Source organism: Hippichthys cyanospilos, chromosome 3 (assembly GCF_059441005.1).
Source record: "Hippichthys cyanospilos isolate Australia breed blue-spotted pipefish chromosome 3, RoL_Hcya_1.0, whole genome shotgun sequence".
NCBI lineage: Eukaryota > Metazoa > Chordata > Actinopteri > Syngnathiformes > Syngnathidae > Hippichthys > Hippichthys cyanospilos.
The window spans coordinates 5,612,789-5,625,687 of NC_142371.1; the positions used below are offsets into that span (position 1 = coordinate 5,612,789).

At 37.0% G+C, this 12,899-nt stretch overlaps 1 protein-coding gene across 2 annotated transcripts in view; it reads left to right on the top strand.

Moving 5' to 3' along the window:
• The window catches only part of LOC148425599 (transmembrane protein 65-like), a 29,887-nt gene that overhangs the window by 902 nt on the left and 16,086 nt on the right, over nt 1-12,899 (top strand). For both annotated transcript variants that reach the window (XM_088411929.1, XM_088411930.1), the window contains one exon: nt 10,875-10,919. In XM_088411929.1, the coding sequence (XP_088268055.1) occupies nt 10,875-10,919 (45 nt within the window). The remainder of the gene's footprint in view (nt 1-10,874; nt 10,920-12,899) is intronic.

Here is a 12,899-nt window from a genome sequence, read left to right on the forward strand (position 1 = left end):
TTGATGTCCTTAACTTGATTTAGGGGTACCCTCTTTGTTTTCAAAAGTAGGACAACGTAAACATACCAGCAGGGGCAGAGCTAGTTGGTGGCCGGGGCTGGGAGGGCCCCTTGTCATTTTTGCTGATATGTGTGAATTTTACGTCACAAAACCCCCGACTGTGATGGTTTTATCAACAATGACTCACGCACAGATGTTAGGTGTTGTTTCACCTTGATCATCATCACATTGAAAAAATTCTGACTGCATCCCTGCTGACAAGTAGAACAACTGCATTTTATTGTGAGGCAAAACTGCATGACTGTGCTACTTTAGTTCAACTATCTTAAAAAGATTATGGCTAAAAAGAGAACCTCGGTTCAAAACTTGCAATCAGGTATTTTTCTCCTGCTCCAGGTACCCGCCTATTCGTTTGTACATGTCAGAAATAATGTAAAATCAATCGCAGCAACAATTGGTAATGCTCTGCATGACCGTAAAATATGCCAGAAATTTTGTGAAAAGTCCATCTTCAAAATAAACCTTACTTGACCAAATAACAGATGGACATGAATACCTTGAAATGCTGTTATTTCAAAGTTGTTCACTGCAGTATTCCGCTGTGAATGACGCATTCAACTCATTTATGAATTGCCCATTTACAGTCAGACCAACACAAATTTTTGCTCCAGGGAGTCCCGACATGACAAAAGACAACGTTGTTCTATAATGATGTTCAATCACCAATTAAAAGCGCTCAAAAACAACTCAATTATATTGACAATATATTACATAGCAGCTGTTGCCGTCATTTTGCAGGGGCTCTGTTGTTAATAGAAGTCTTGCATAAATTAGCCGCTAGCTAGCAGCGCTTGAGGGTTCCATATGGGCTTTCGAGAGCAGTCATGTTACTGGTTTGTTTAACTTAATAAGTAGTAATGCACCGCATAACCCAGTGCAGCCTGTAAATGGACATTTCCAAAAATAGATGTTTATTGAGACTGCACTTTATAATTTGGTGTACCTTACAGTCTGAAAACTGTAGTAACATTTTGCGCTTCACTGGTAGCAATAGTAATGAGCAAATGTATTACGGTTTTGTCTCATTTGTAACATGTTGCAACCAAAATGCTACTCGTGCATGAGACATGCCTACTAATTGAGCCAAGCATAGTATTTGTTCAAAAGGGTTTAGCTGTGTACTGTGTACTGTTGTCTAGAAGTGGCACTTTTAGGGAAAAACAAGTTACTAGTAAACAGTCATTTTACTCGTGCACACACAGAAAATGCATTTTGAATCCACCTGCTAGCATTCATACAACAGGTTAAGAGCTTTGTGTTTAACTAATCATTTTTGTATCCAGCATTTCTCACTGAGGAAGTCAAAATGCGATAATTTTGAAATAAGATCATCAATGCTTACATTTGCATTCATTCCTCAACAGTTTATCATGGTTCCCTTTTCCGAATTAATTTTTAACATACTCATATCTAGGGCTACAACAAGAAAATCGAATAATATTTTTCAAATGTAAAACATATAGACTAAATTTATACTGGTTATTCACAAATGCTAACCCCCTATTCTATGGAAAACGACACCACGAGTTGCAACAGATCAAAGTTGTTTTTAATTCTTTTACTGTAGATGTACTGACTAATTCATGCAGTCAAACCTTCATTACAAAGGTAACATTCTGCAATAATGATCTCCCCAGACACTTCATTAGGCACACCTGCACAATTGACCTCTAATCCAACACAAGATCTCTGTAAAATTCAACATTAATACTTTACCTCATTGTATTTGTGGATCTCATTAGATAATACAGGTCCACCAAATGTCATCCAGTGGGAATCACAAGCACTAGCTATTGACTTACTGTACCCCCCTAGGTGCTGTTTTGCCTCAGCCGCAATCTGTAGCCTTCAACAATGGCATCAGTTGATCATGTTTAACTCTCGATATTTGTAACCATCTATCAGTAGTCATGTGCAACATATTTTGTGTACAATGGAACATTTTATCACATACAGTATTTTACACTAGTCAATATGTGAGAAAGACGATAAGTCGTCTTCCGTAACGCTAAAACCGGCAAAGGTGTAAGCATCTATTGTGGAACCTCTAATATGGGAAAAAAATAAAAATAAAGTATGGAACTAAAACACTACTTACACTTATACTATAAGTTGTTACCGTGGTTCAACTTCTTATTGAAACATTATCACATTTTATTATGCATGTTTTTTTCTCAAAATATAATTACATGTGTAGCATTTCTTGGTGTCATTATGCCTTACAAATGGGCTTGAACTTGTACTAAAATACATTTTTGTTGCACCAAAAATCACAGTGTAAAATTTTGGTCTGGTCCAATAGACTCAATTCATGGCTCATTAGAACAGATTGGGCATGGAAAGCCATGCACAATAGGCACTGCATCATGAGACATCCAATAATTGTTTTGCTTTCTTGGAGAGCAAAAGGCCTAAACAAATGCTTGTGTCATTTTCTTGCATGGCTTGCTGCTTCAGTTTGACTTTGAAAGCTCAGCAGCAATCTTTAATCACAGTATTAAATGAAAAGTCAAGAAGTATAAATGTCAGCAAGCGCTAATCTCCAGCAAGGCCAAACAATCTTAATTTGGGTCAGTTCAAGCACAGACATGCATTATAAATCACGGAAATGCTTAAATTATATAGTACTGAAAAACAATAATAATAATAATAATACTGCTTTCTAATGATGAAAACATCCTTGGCACAGGTAATATTAAACAAGCATATTTTCGCTGCATAAATATTGATCCCAATTTTCATGAATGTAAAATTATACTCTTTAATATGCAAATTCTTCCCGTGATAAACATTCAAAACATTTGACTGCTGAATGAGTTACGATCTTTAGTCCATCCATCAATTGTCTAAACCGCTTATTATCACGTGGGTCACGTGTGTGCTTGAGTGTATCCCGTTATTATTATTATTATTATTATTATTATTATTACTAAGCCATAAAACTGTTTTAAAGATGTAATTCCACTGTATAGCTATCATGTTTCTTCAACTACAGAACACCAGTGACAATTCTGCCCTATTATATATATTTTTTTTTTAAACAACGCCATTTTTAACTGTACCTGTTGAGGAAACATTATTGCAAAGATGAGCCTTTTGTTTTTTCTATGACCTTTCTTGCTGGATTCAAGTTTGCTGATCCCCTCACTTTCACCTTCATCTATTTAAAACCCCACAGAGATTTTGTTACCTGGTGCCTTTACAGAAGAGCTGAGTCAGTGATTACTGAATCAGTCACAGATTTTTGTTTTTCACATACATTGTATTGATAGTTGTTTTTGTTTATGTGAAAAACACAAGCCATGGTTTAAAATTCTAAATTGTTATTACGTCAAAAACATGTTTAAAAGAGCAGCTCATAAAATGTGTTTTTAAAATATTTAATAGTTCTGCATATCTTGAGTAAGCTGGTCAACTTTTTATTTGTTGTGCTTTTACATAATGTGTAAACTTTGCATTAACATCTTGTATGCATACACTTTTAATTCAGTTCATTTCTGATATATTTAGACCTTATGGTGTAGCTGCTCATTTATTATTTTCACAGGAGTCAGTGTTTAATAATAATATATAAGGGAGTTGTTACCCCCACCCCCCTCCAACAAAATAAAATAAAATAAACATAATATGTTATATGCACTCCCGTTGTTTTAAACACCAGTTGGATGTTTGTGTTTGTGGAATACGAGTAAAGCAGCAAAATCTATCCGCTTTCATCCATCTCAGGGGGCAGCCATGTTGCTTGCTGTTGACTAAAATCACATCACAGTTTTTCAGGGCTGCATTAATAACAAATCATCTCAGCTTATAAGTGTCAAATGACCAAACTCAAATCGGTGAGCCGTGATTGGCCCTAAATGTTACTTGTACCTTGATCAACTGTGATTTCATTTGCAGTTTATAGCAAGTGGCAAAATGGACACCCCCAAAAGGTGAATAGAGATGAGAGGATTTTGTTGCTTCATTCTTTTTCAACAAACGCAATATTAATCCATATTCAGACTACTCTGCTGCCTCTGAGTGGAGTTGCATAGGACATATTTATTCCGAAGAAACGTCTTGGCTTGATTTCCCCTTTCAGTCTTGGTGCTCAGGTTTTTGTTTTCTTTTTTTTTTTTAAAGAAAGAAGAAGTCTCACCTTTTCATTTCTTTATTGTGGCTCAGCTCATCCACTGTAATTTTCACACAGCTGGGCATCAGACAGCAAATTGTGATCTGACACACACACGCACACACACACACACACACACACACACAGCAAACAGAGTGATTGCAAAGGGCACCACTGGAATTCATTCGTAGAGTGAAATGACTCAAGAATGATTCTCGCCGACTTATATGACATTTTATGCAAAACAGGTACAAACAGTGGTGCTACATGTCTTTTGACACACACACAAACACACACATATTTATATATCTATATCTGTCTATCTATCTATCTATCTATCTATCTATCTATCTATCTATCTATCTATCTATATATATATATATATATATATATATATATATATATATATATATATATATATATATATATATATATATATATATATATATATACAGTGGGCCCCCGGGTTACGAACTTAATCCGTTCAGCGGCTACGCTCGTATCTCGAATTGCTCGTATAGCGGGCAATCCAAACCCATGTTAATTCGTGAGTGCGTGCAACGCGCGCAGAAGCCTTAGGTAAAATCATCACGCTGTATACATAAATTAATATTAAGTGACATAATCTACTGTGCAGTTGCATTAAATAACAAATACAAAGGATAAATGACTTTTACCTTTGGAAAGACGTGACTTGTGCTGAGATAAGCAGAGATGAGCAGAGATGAATGCTCTAAGTCAATACGGTAAATCAGATATGCTATTGGTCTTACAGTGTCAAAGTAACTTTTTCAGTCAGGGTTTTCTCTACTTCCTTCCATCCCAACCAGCTGTGCCATCAAGCTAGATAAAGGCGTTCGGCCAATAGCATATCGGCACTTCTGTGATTGACGTGTGACACCGGCCAATAGCATCTCCGTGAGTGAGACCGGGTGACCTTAATCGACCAATAGCATATTGGCGTCTCCTTGACTGACTGATAATTATTTGCACTTTTTTTTTAAACGGTTGGAATGTATTGACATCTTATTGATTAAAACACATTTAAATCTGTGACGATTTTTTGTCCTGCAATCGGCACACTTAATTTCATGTCAACTGTTTTTCCCGACGTGAATTGAGCACGGTGGAAGCGGAGAGGTGCTTGTGTGTGTTGCATTTACTAGGCAGCACACTTATGGCTTGTTCGAGCGTCAGTTCACCTTTGGTTACAACTCACAAAATTGCAACAATGACGCTGTCCCAATGCATATCGGGAGATCGCCGACTAACCTGACATGCAAAATCTTGTCTAGCAACCATTACATGGCGCTGTATCATCACCCGTAATAGGGTGCAGAGATTAACCTCTTGAGTTAATACGGCAACGCATATAGGCTATTGGTCTTACAGTGTTACAGTAACTCTTTCAGTCATGGTGCAAATCACGGAGATACTAAAACATCATCCTCTTATTTCTTCCTTTACCGCTGCTAGTAATTTTAGAAGCTATGTCTAACAGATAAAGTTTGCAAAGTCTTCAAAACATTCCGTTTTTCACTCATTTTGTCTACTTCCTTCCATCCTGTCCCATCAAGCTAGATAAAGGCGTTCGGCCAATAGCATATCGGCATTTCTGTGATTGACGTGTGACGCCGGCCAATAGCATCTCCGTGAGTGAGACCGGGTGACCTTAATCGACCAATAGCATATTGGCGTCTCCTTGACTGACTGATAATTATTCGCACTTTTTTTAAACGGTTGGAATGTATTGACAATTAATTAAAAAAAAAACACACATTTAAACCAATGACAATTCTTTGTCCTGCAATCGGCACATTTAATTTCATGTCAGCTGTTTTTCCCTTTAGCTGTACAAACACTACACTTAAATGGTAATATATTTAGACACCGTGAGTGAGACAGTCAGTGTGAGATTGTAAGACCAATAGCGTTCACGTTACCGCCACAAGTATCTATTAATGATTGTAGATGATGCAACTGCTGAATATATTGACGCAGTTAGGCGAGAACATTTCTACATACTCAGTGGCTGGTTTGACGGAATGCTCGCAAGACGAGAGGTTTGCTCGTAAGCGGAGGACAAAATTCTCCCTGATCCACGCTCGTAAGGCGGAATGTTCGCAAATCAGGATGCTCGTAAGCAGGGGGCTGACTGTATATATATATATATATATATATATATATATATATATATATATATATATATATATATATATATACAGTATATAGAGAGAGAGATCAAAATATTAGAAACATATCATATGACCATTATACTGCACTCTCAATAGGAATTTAAGATAAGCATTGTTTTTAAGGCGGATTCTTCGATTCAGGTGTGCGGTTGTATTTGAAATTGAACGAACAATTACCAAATTTAAGTTGTTCATTTAAGTTTAGGGTAGAGGCCAAGTTTGGAAACAAATGCAATTAATTCTTATTGAGAGTGTGCCTGTCTTCCAACTGGCTGAATTGAAAATTGAAATTCCTGCATATGGCTGGCCTTTATTGAATGATGGTTATAGGTGGACCACTCGATAAATCCAATTACAACAGCACTGTCAACTCTTAGGTAAACATGATTATCCTGAAAGTCAGAGCAGCTTTTTGTTTTCATTTGGACTATTTACATGATAGTCTGAGCATCAAAAATGTCATGATTCTTTTTGAGTGGGCTTTCTTGGAACCACTTGACCTCACCCACAACCAACATGTTTATATTTCCCTCTTTCTAATCAGCCTTTTCATACCCATAACTCTTTTGTTTGTATGTCCTGTCACACCTCACTATTTGGTAAAGGGTTTGAGTGGAACTCCTTTTCAACCTTGGAGTTTCATATATCAAGAGATTTATTTACATATATGTAGTTGTACCACACAATGAAATTCTTATTCTGTTCACTTCCCGAGCAGTAGACTACATTCCATAATCGAGCAATCAATAGCAATAGCACTAAATAAATAAATAGCAGTAAACTACAAACAGAGACAATGGTGCTAATAATGTAGTGCAGAATATCATGTCGTGCAAAATGTTAGTGCAAGATATTGTTTATGCATGCAGTGGGAGGCAGATTAGTTAGTGAGGGATTTGTACGAATCCGGATGGCCTGTGGGTAGAAGCTGTTTGACAATCTGGCAGTCCTGGCCATCAGGCTCCTGTAGCGTCTACCTGATGGCAGCATTTCAAACAGATTGTTTTGTAGGTGTGTCTTGTCCTTAATGATGTTGCGTGTTCTCTGCTAGGTTAGACTAGCCAACTGTAGTTCACAGAATGTTTTTTTAAGGTGTATAATTTCATACGTATTAGTGTATCAATCTAAAATACCTTGAGATTCTACTAAACATCACTATTTATATTGTATTTGATCACTTGATCGCTTTGAGTACCCAAGGTAGAAAAGCGTTATATAAGTGAAAGTCCATTTACCAAACCCACAGCTTCTCAGTTGGGAGACAGCCCCTCTACCAATGAGCCATTACAATGTTTTATTGCTTGGGGAGATGTGAATATAACTACTCATTAACCATAAGTGCTCCGATGTTGGTCCCATTCAAAATTACCATAAATGGGTTGGTAGACTGGCGACTAGTCTAGTGTGTATCAAATTCAGATGGTAAAGGTCCCAGGTCACCTGTGAACCAACTGAAGATGAATATAGAAAATACTGTAGATGGGTTGTATAGATAGTGTGCTTTGATGTTGTGTTTTATTTGCTTGGATTTTTCTGCATAAAAAGAAAAAAAAAAACCTGACTGACAGACAAACTAGTCAAGGTGAAAAGCCCTTAGTCCCATATGTTTTGGTGTAACAATCTTAAATTAAATCTAAATTGAACTGGGGGTGAATTAATGGCCTTTTTAAAAGATGAAGCAGGCCTTACTTTAATTCCGTATCAGCTTTAGGCTGCTACAGTGTGAGTGCAAGGTATTGTGGGAGAAAAGTACATGGGTTACATTGACTGTAATACTGTTTGGAGCAGATGGTGTGTTTCAACACTAAAATGGATGGAGTGTGAGATCAAATGCAGCTTCATCATCACCATCTCTGAGGAACTGTAGCAGCTTCCCTTTATGCTCAAAGTGAATTCACTGTAGTATGTCTTTACAGTTATTTTAGACATCCCAATTAAAAGCGGCTATTCCCCACATCCTGCCAGGAGAAAGCTACTCAACTCGCATTTCTCTTGCTTGAGGTCTCGCTTTATAATCTGTGGAGGTTTTGCTGACATCTTTCTTGTTACATACCAGCCCGACACTTGCATTCTTGTATTTGGTAGAATCCATTTCTTATGCTTTTTGAAGCGGGTCTTACATTTGCGCACCCTCCTTCTTAACCTCTGTCTATGTCTCTCTGGATCACAGTCCATATAGATAATTTCTTGTGTTCTGCCTCATAAATCATAGAAAAAATCTGCAGTGCTGTTAGCTTGATGAATGTCTTTCTCCCTGTACTGTTCTCTATTGATCTTGTTCATAGTCGCACAAGCACACACGTACAAAGTCTAATGGGGTAAAAAGGAGCTCATCCTAGCATTTTCTTGTGCGGGCCAGAAATAATTGTCCACACAAAGAGAAATGCCAACCAGCAGAGGTGGTATGCACACACAAACACGTACATACCAGAAGCTTGTGCGGTCACAAATGGGAAATACAGCATTTGCTCAAATTAATTTGTGCTCCATCTCCCTGTCACTTAATGGGAACTCATTTTTTATGAAACGGGATTTTCAATCAAATCCTGAGGGGGAGATAACGCACACAAGCATAGAGTGCTGCTTCAAAGTCTGAGATGAACAACGCCTCTGCATTTGTTTTTCTTGGCTGCCCATGCAGGGACTCACTATTGAACCAGAATTTCAGATTTTTTTTCCCCAAAACTTTCTTTTAAAACATCAGTTGTAAGGACGTTAAAAATAAGTTCATATTACTTTTACTTAAAGGTCAAGACATAAAAAGCTGAAGTCATTTGCCACTGAAACAGGTGAAATTGTCTCCCTCTTGCAGTAAATAATAAAGTCTTTTTTTCTTAAAAATAAAATAAAAACACCACACCTTTTTTTATTTTTTAGCAGTCATAATTTCTCAGTGTTCAGGTGTATTTTGCTCTTTTTTTTTTGTTTGGACTTTATGGTAAAAGCTTTCTGGTTTCTGTTCCAAATGGGAATAGACAAATGGAATTAGACGAGCAGATTTCTACTTGTACTGGATAGCCTAGTGTGTTTATAGTCCTGTGTTTTTTTTTTGTGTGCTGCTCCAATTCTTTTGAAGGGTGTGAAAGTGCTGCTTCAGGGTGTTGTTGGAGCTGACAGCCCCATTAACAAATGTGTATTTAAAGTCTTATCTATCAACATGAGTTTAATCAGCTGGCAGTTATCTGTTGTATTGCTGCAGGACTGGGATTCACGATTAAGGAAATGGTACTGAACAAGGCTACAGTGGAGTCCCCGCTCGTGGGTAGCTGCTCATCGCAGTCCATTAAAAGCTTTCCCCTAGACCCTTTCAGCTGAGCCCAATTCTTTCAGCAGGGTATTGTGGGATTATAGATAACCACACAATCAATACTTCACACTGGAGGCCTTTAGTCAGTAACGACAGCCAATAAATTGCCAGGTGAGGTACGGTTCCGTAAACTTGAACAGAAAATCTCTCACGTGCTACTACTTCTTGTTAAGTGGTTTCAGAATGCCTAATTGTCTGGTGTGGATTTACTGCAGTTATATGTTTAATACTAAGTGGCAGTGCTTTAGTCTGACTCATGTGTCTTTGGTGAAACAAGTCATGTGACCCTGCATCCTGACAGCTACTTAGACCAGGATATGAAACTTGATGTGGAGAAAAACATGTAATATCGTGTTTGACAAAATTTATATGTTTGATCTAGTCACAGTTTAAAACAATGCTGTAATGCGTGTTCCACGGAGTGAGCTGAGATGTGTGACACAATAAATAGACAGCATGTGAAAATTGGATTCCAATTTCCACAGACCTGAGTGAAACAAATCCAATTTCACACAACCTGCAAAAGGAAACCATTTTTTTGCCCTCGGCCATTAAAGCAGCTGGCGTTGTCGTCTTCTGTCCTTTCAATATAGCGGCAAAGCAACTAAGCAATGCAGATCCTTTCTTTTTGTTGCAAATGTTTTTGCATCACAGCAAATCACTGTTGCGTGGTTTACAGATGTTGTGACATTTGCCCCTCACATAACGCGTAATAGGATGGCGAAAAAATGATGTATCTTGTGTGATCTTACGATGAGTATTCAGCAGTGTGTTCCTTTTTTCAGTGTCTCATTTTCAGATATTGTGTGTTTTTGTGTACCTACCAATATCTAATAATGCAGTTATGTCTTGTAGAACACAAACTTTCCTTCAGCAAGGCATGTGTTTGATTCAAATGCAGCAATTTTTAGAGTAGATGGCAGTTTTAACATTCAAGTAACACAACGCTCGTCAAGTATATGCAGAAGCCCAATGAGCATTGTGAACAAGCCAACATCAGCCACGATGGCTACATTTGTAGTTTGTTTTTTTCACATGAATTATTGGTTTACAACACACTTGTTTGATAGAACTTTGTGAAGTTGTTGAAGTTAAGACTATTTTCCTCTCACAGGTTGTGTTTATTTCCAAATATCTCTCGAAAAGCATGCTAGATGTTTTACCTTTGATCCAAACCTGTTCATTGTGTTTTCCTCAACAGGGCAGCTTGATATTGCGCCACCTACTGCAGCGCAGTTAAGATACGGTAAGAAGTACTTGAAAATATATCAAAATGTTTTCTCTTTCATTCTTTGTATTATATATTTTTGTTTAGATTAACCACACCAGCCGTATGTTTTCTTTCCTTCGTACAATGAATGCACAATCCGAATTGATTAAAGTAAGAGTAGTATTTATTTATTTATTTATTTGCTTATTTGTATTTCATTTAAAGTTTTTGTGTTTCAAATTGAATTTTAATTAGTTTTTGGACCTAATTTATTACCTTTTTTCACAGTTAGTAGGACATAACTTTTTACACATAGCATTTGTTCAGTGTGAGTATGTTGGGAAAATTTTAGCAACATATACGTTTTTTGAAAAGAAAATTTACTAACAGATGGACAATGATCTGCAAAACAAATACAGGTGTTGCATAAGAGTCCACTGAATTTGAAGTGCAAATAAGGGTGATAAATATTATGGCTTTTAAAAGCATGAATACATCATTCGAACGTTGGAATTCATGAAGAATTTGGGTATATCAAAAAACACCATAACAGGGTGGGACATGTTGAATCAGCGTTTGTTTACTCTGATTGGCTGTTGTAAAAAGCAGTGCACAGAGGAAGAACAGGCACTGAACATGGATAAACAGTAAACTAGGGAAAGCCTTGACAATTTCTCTTATTGCAACATGTCTGGATTGAAGAGCGAGGGTTAATAATGTCAGCCTTAGATGATACTGTATCAAGAGCATGAAAAAGATAACAGTATGTATTGGGGTTTTTTTTTGTTTTTTTTTATCCCACCCTAATAAGGTGTTTTCATGTGGTCTTTTCCTAACCTATGAGAAATAGTAACTACTGCCACTGATGTTATGGAGTGGTATTACTTCACATGCATATGCAAAAAATACATAATTATCAGCGTCGCTATCTGTCTGTTGCTGTGTCATTTATGTAATTTTGCTAATGCGACGTGCCAACTGGGCCGACATCACAGGGGATTGCCATCAGTCACATTTGGTCCATGTCGGATTGGTGTATGGAGGCCTTAAGCGAAGCATTTATGCCCATGCTGTAGTATGTTTTTCATTCTTAATGTTCAACTCACAGTTGTCTGTTCATTATTGTAAACAAAACCAAATTTAAACCCTACATAACTACATGCTTTTCTTTTCCTACTGCAAGGTGCCAATTTTTTCCATGGAACTTTATGATTTATGGGTGTTTTTCCCTTTAAGTAGCTACTTTATTTCACTTCACTACAAGGCACTCAATTTAGTTTTGTAGATTAGCTAGATAGATAGCTAGACAAACACTGTTGATAGGATAAGTTATCAAATGCTTGTGATTTATTTTAGTGCATTTTAGCTAGCAGCACAAAGAGCGAAATAAAGGAAAGTACACGTTACTCCATGTTGCGTTATGGGCTGAGTTGCGTGACAAAAGAGGAGCACTATCAAACATCTTGCACACTGCCAAGCTCCGAATGCCTCACACTTTCTGATGACTTAGCTTTGAGGCAATACACAATAAGTCACAGACCACTGTTTGAACCTCAATGTGCCATATGGCTGTCGCAAAACCAGCAGCGCTGCAATTAACACATTGCAAATAATCTTAATCATTTGTTTATTGGATTAATTGGCAAGTGCTAAAACTGAGGACTTTTTCTTTACATTTAGTTTTTTTTAATTAGTTTTGTAATGACAAAATGTCATTTTAATCAGGTATAATTCTTTTCTGTTTTATTTTATTTTACTATAACACCACTGAATTGTATTCAGTCAGATGAAGATGAAGTGTGAAACACAGGTTTTTCTTTAGTGCCAGTGAAATGTAGTTTTACCTGCCTCAGATGCGATTTCTAGATTCCACAGTTCTTTGTTGTCCCCATGGGGCAATTTGTGGTGCAGCAAGCAAGACAGAGACAAGACAAACAATCCTCAAGGACAACCACCAAAGACAATACAAAGCTGGCATGGTATTAAAAATTTCACTAAATTCATAAAAAATAAATT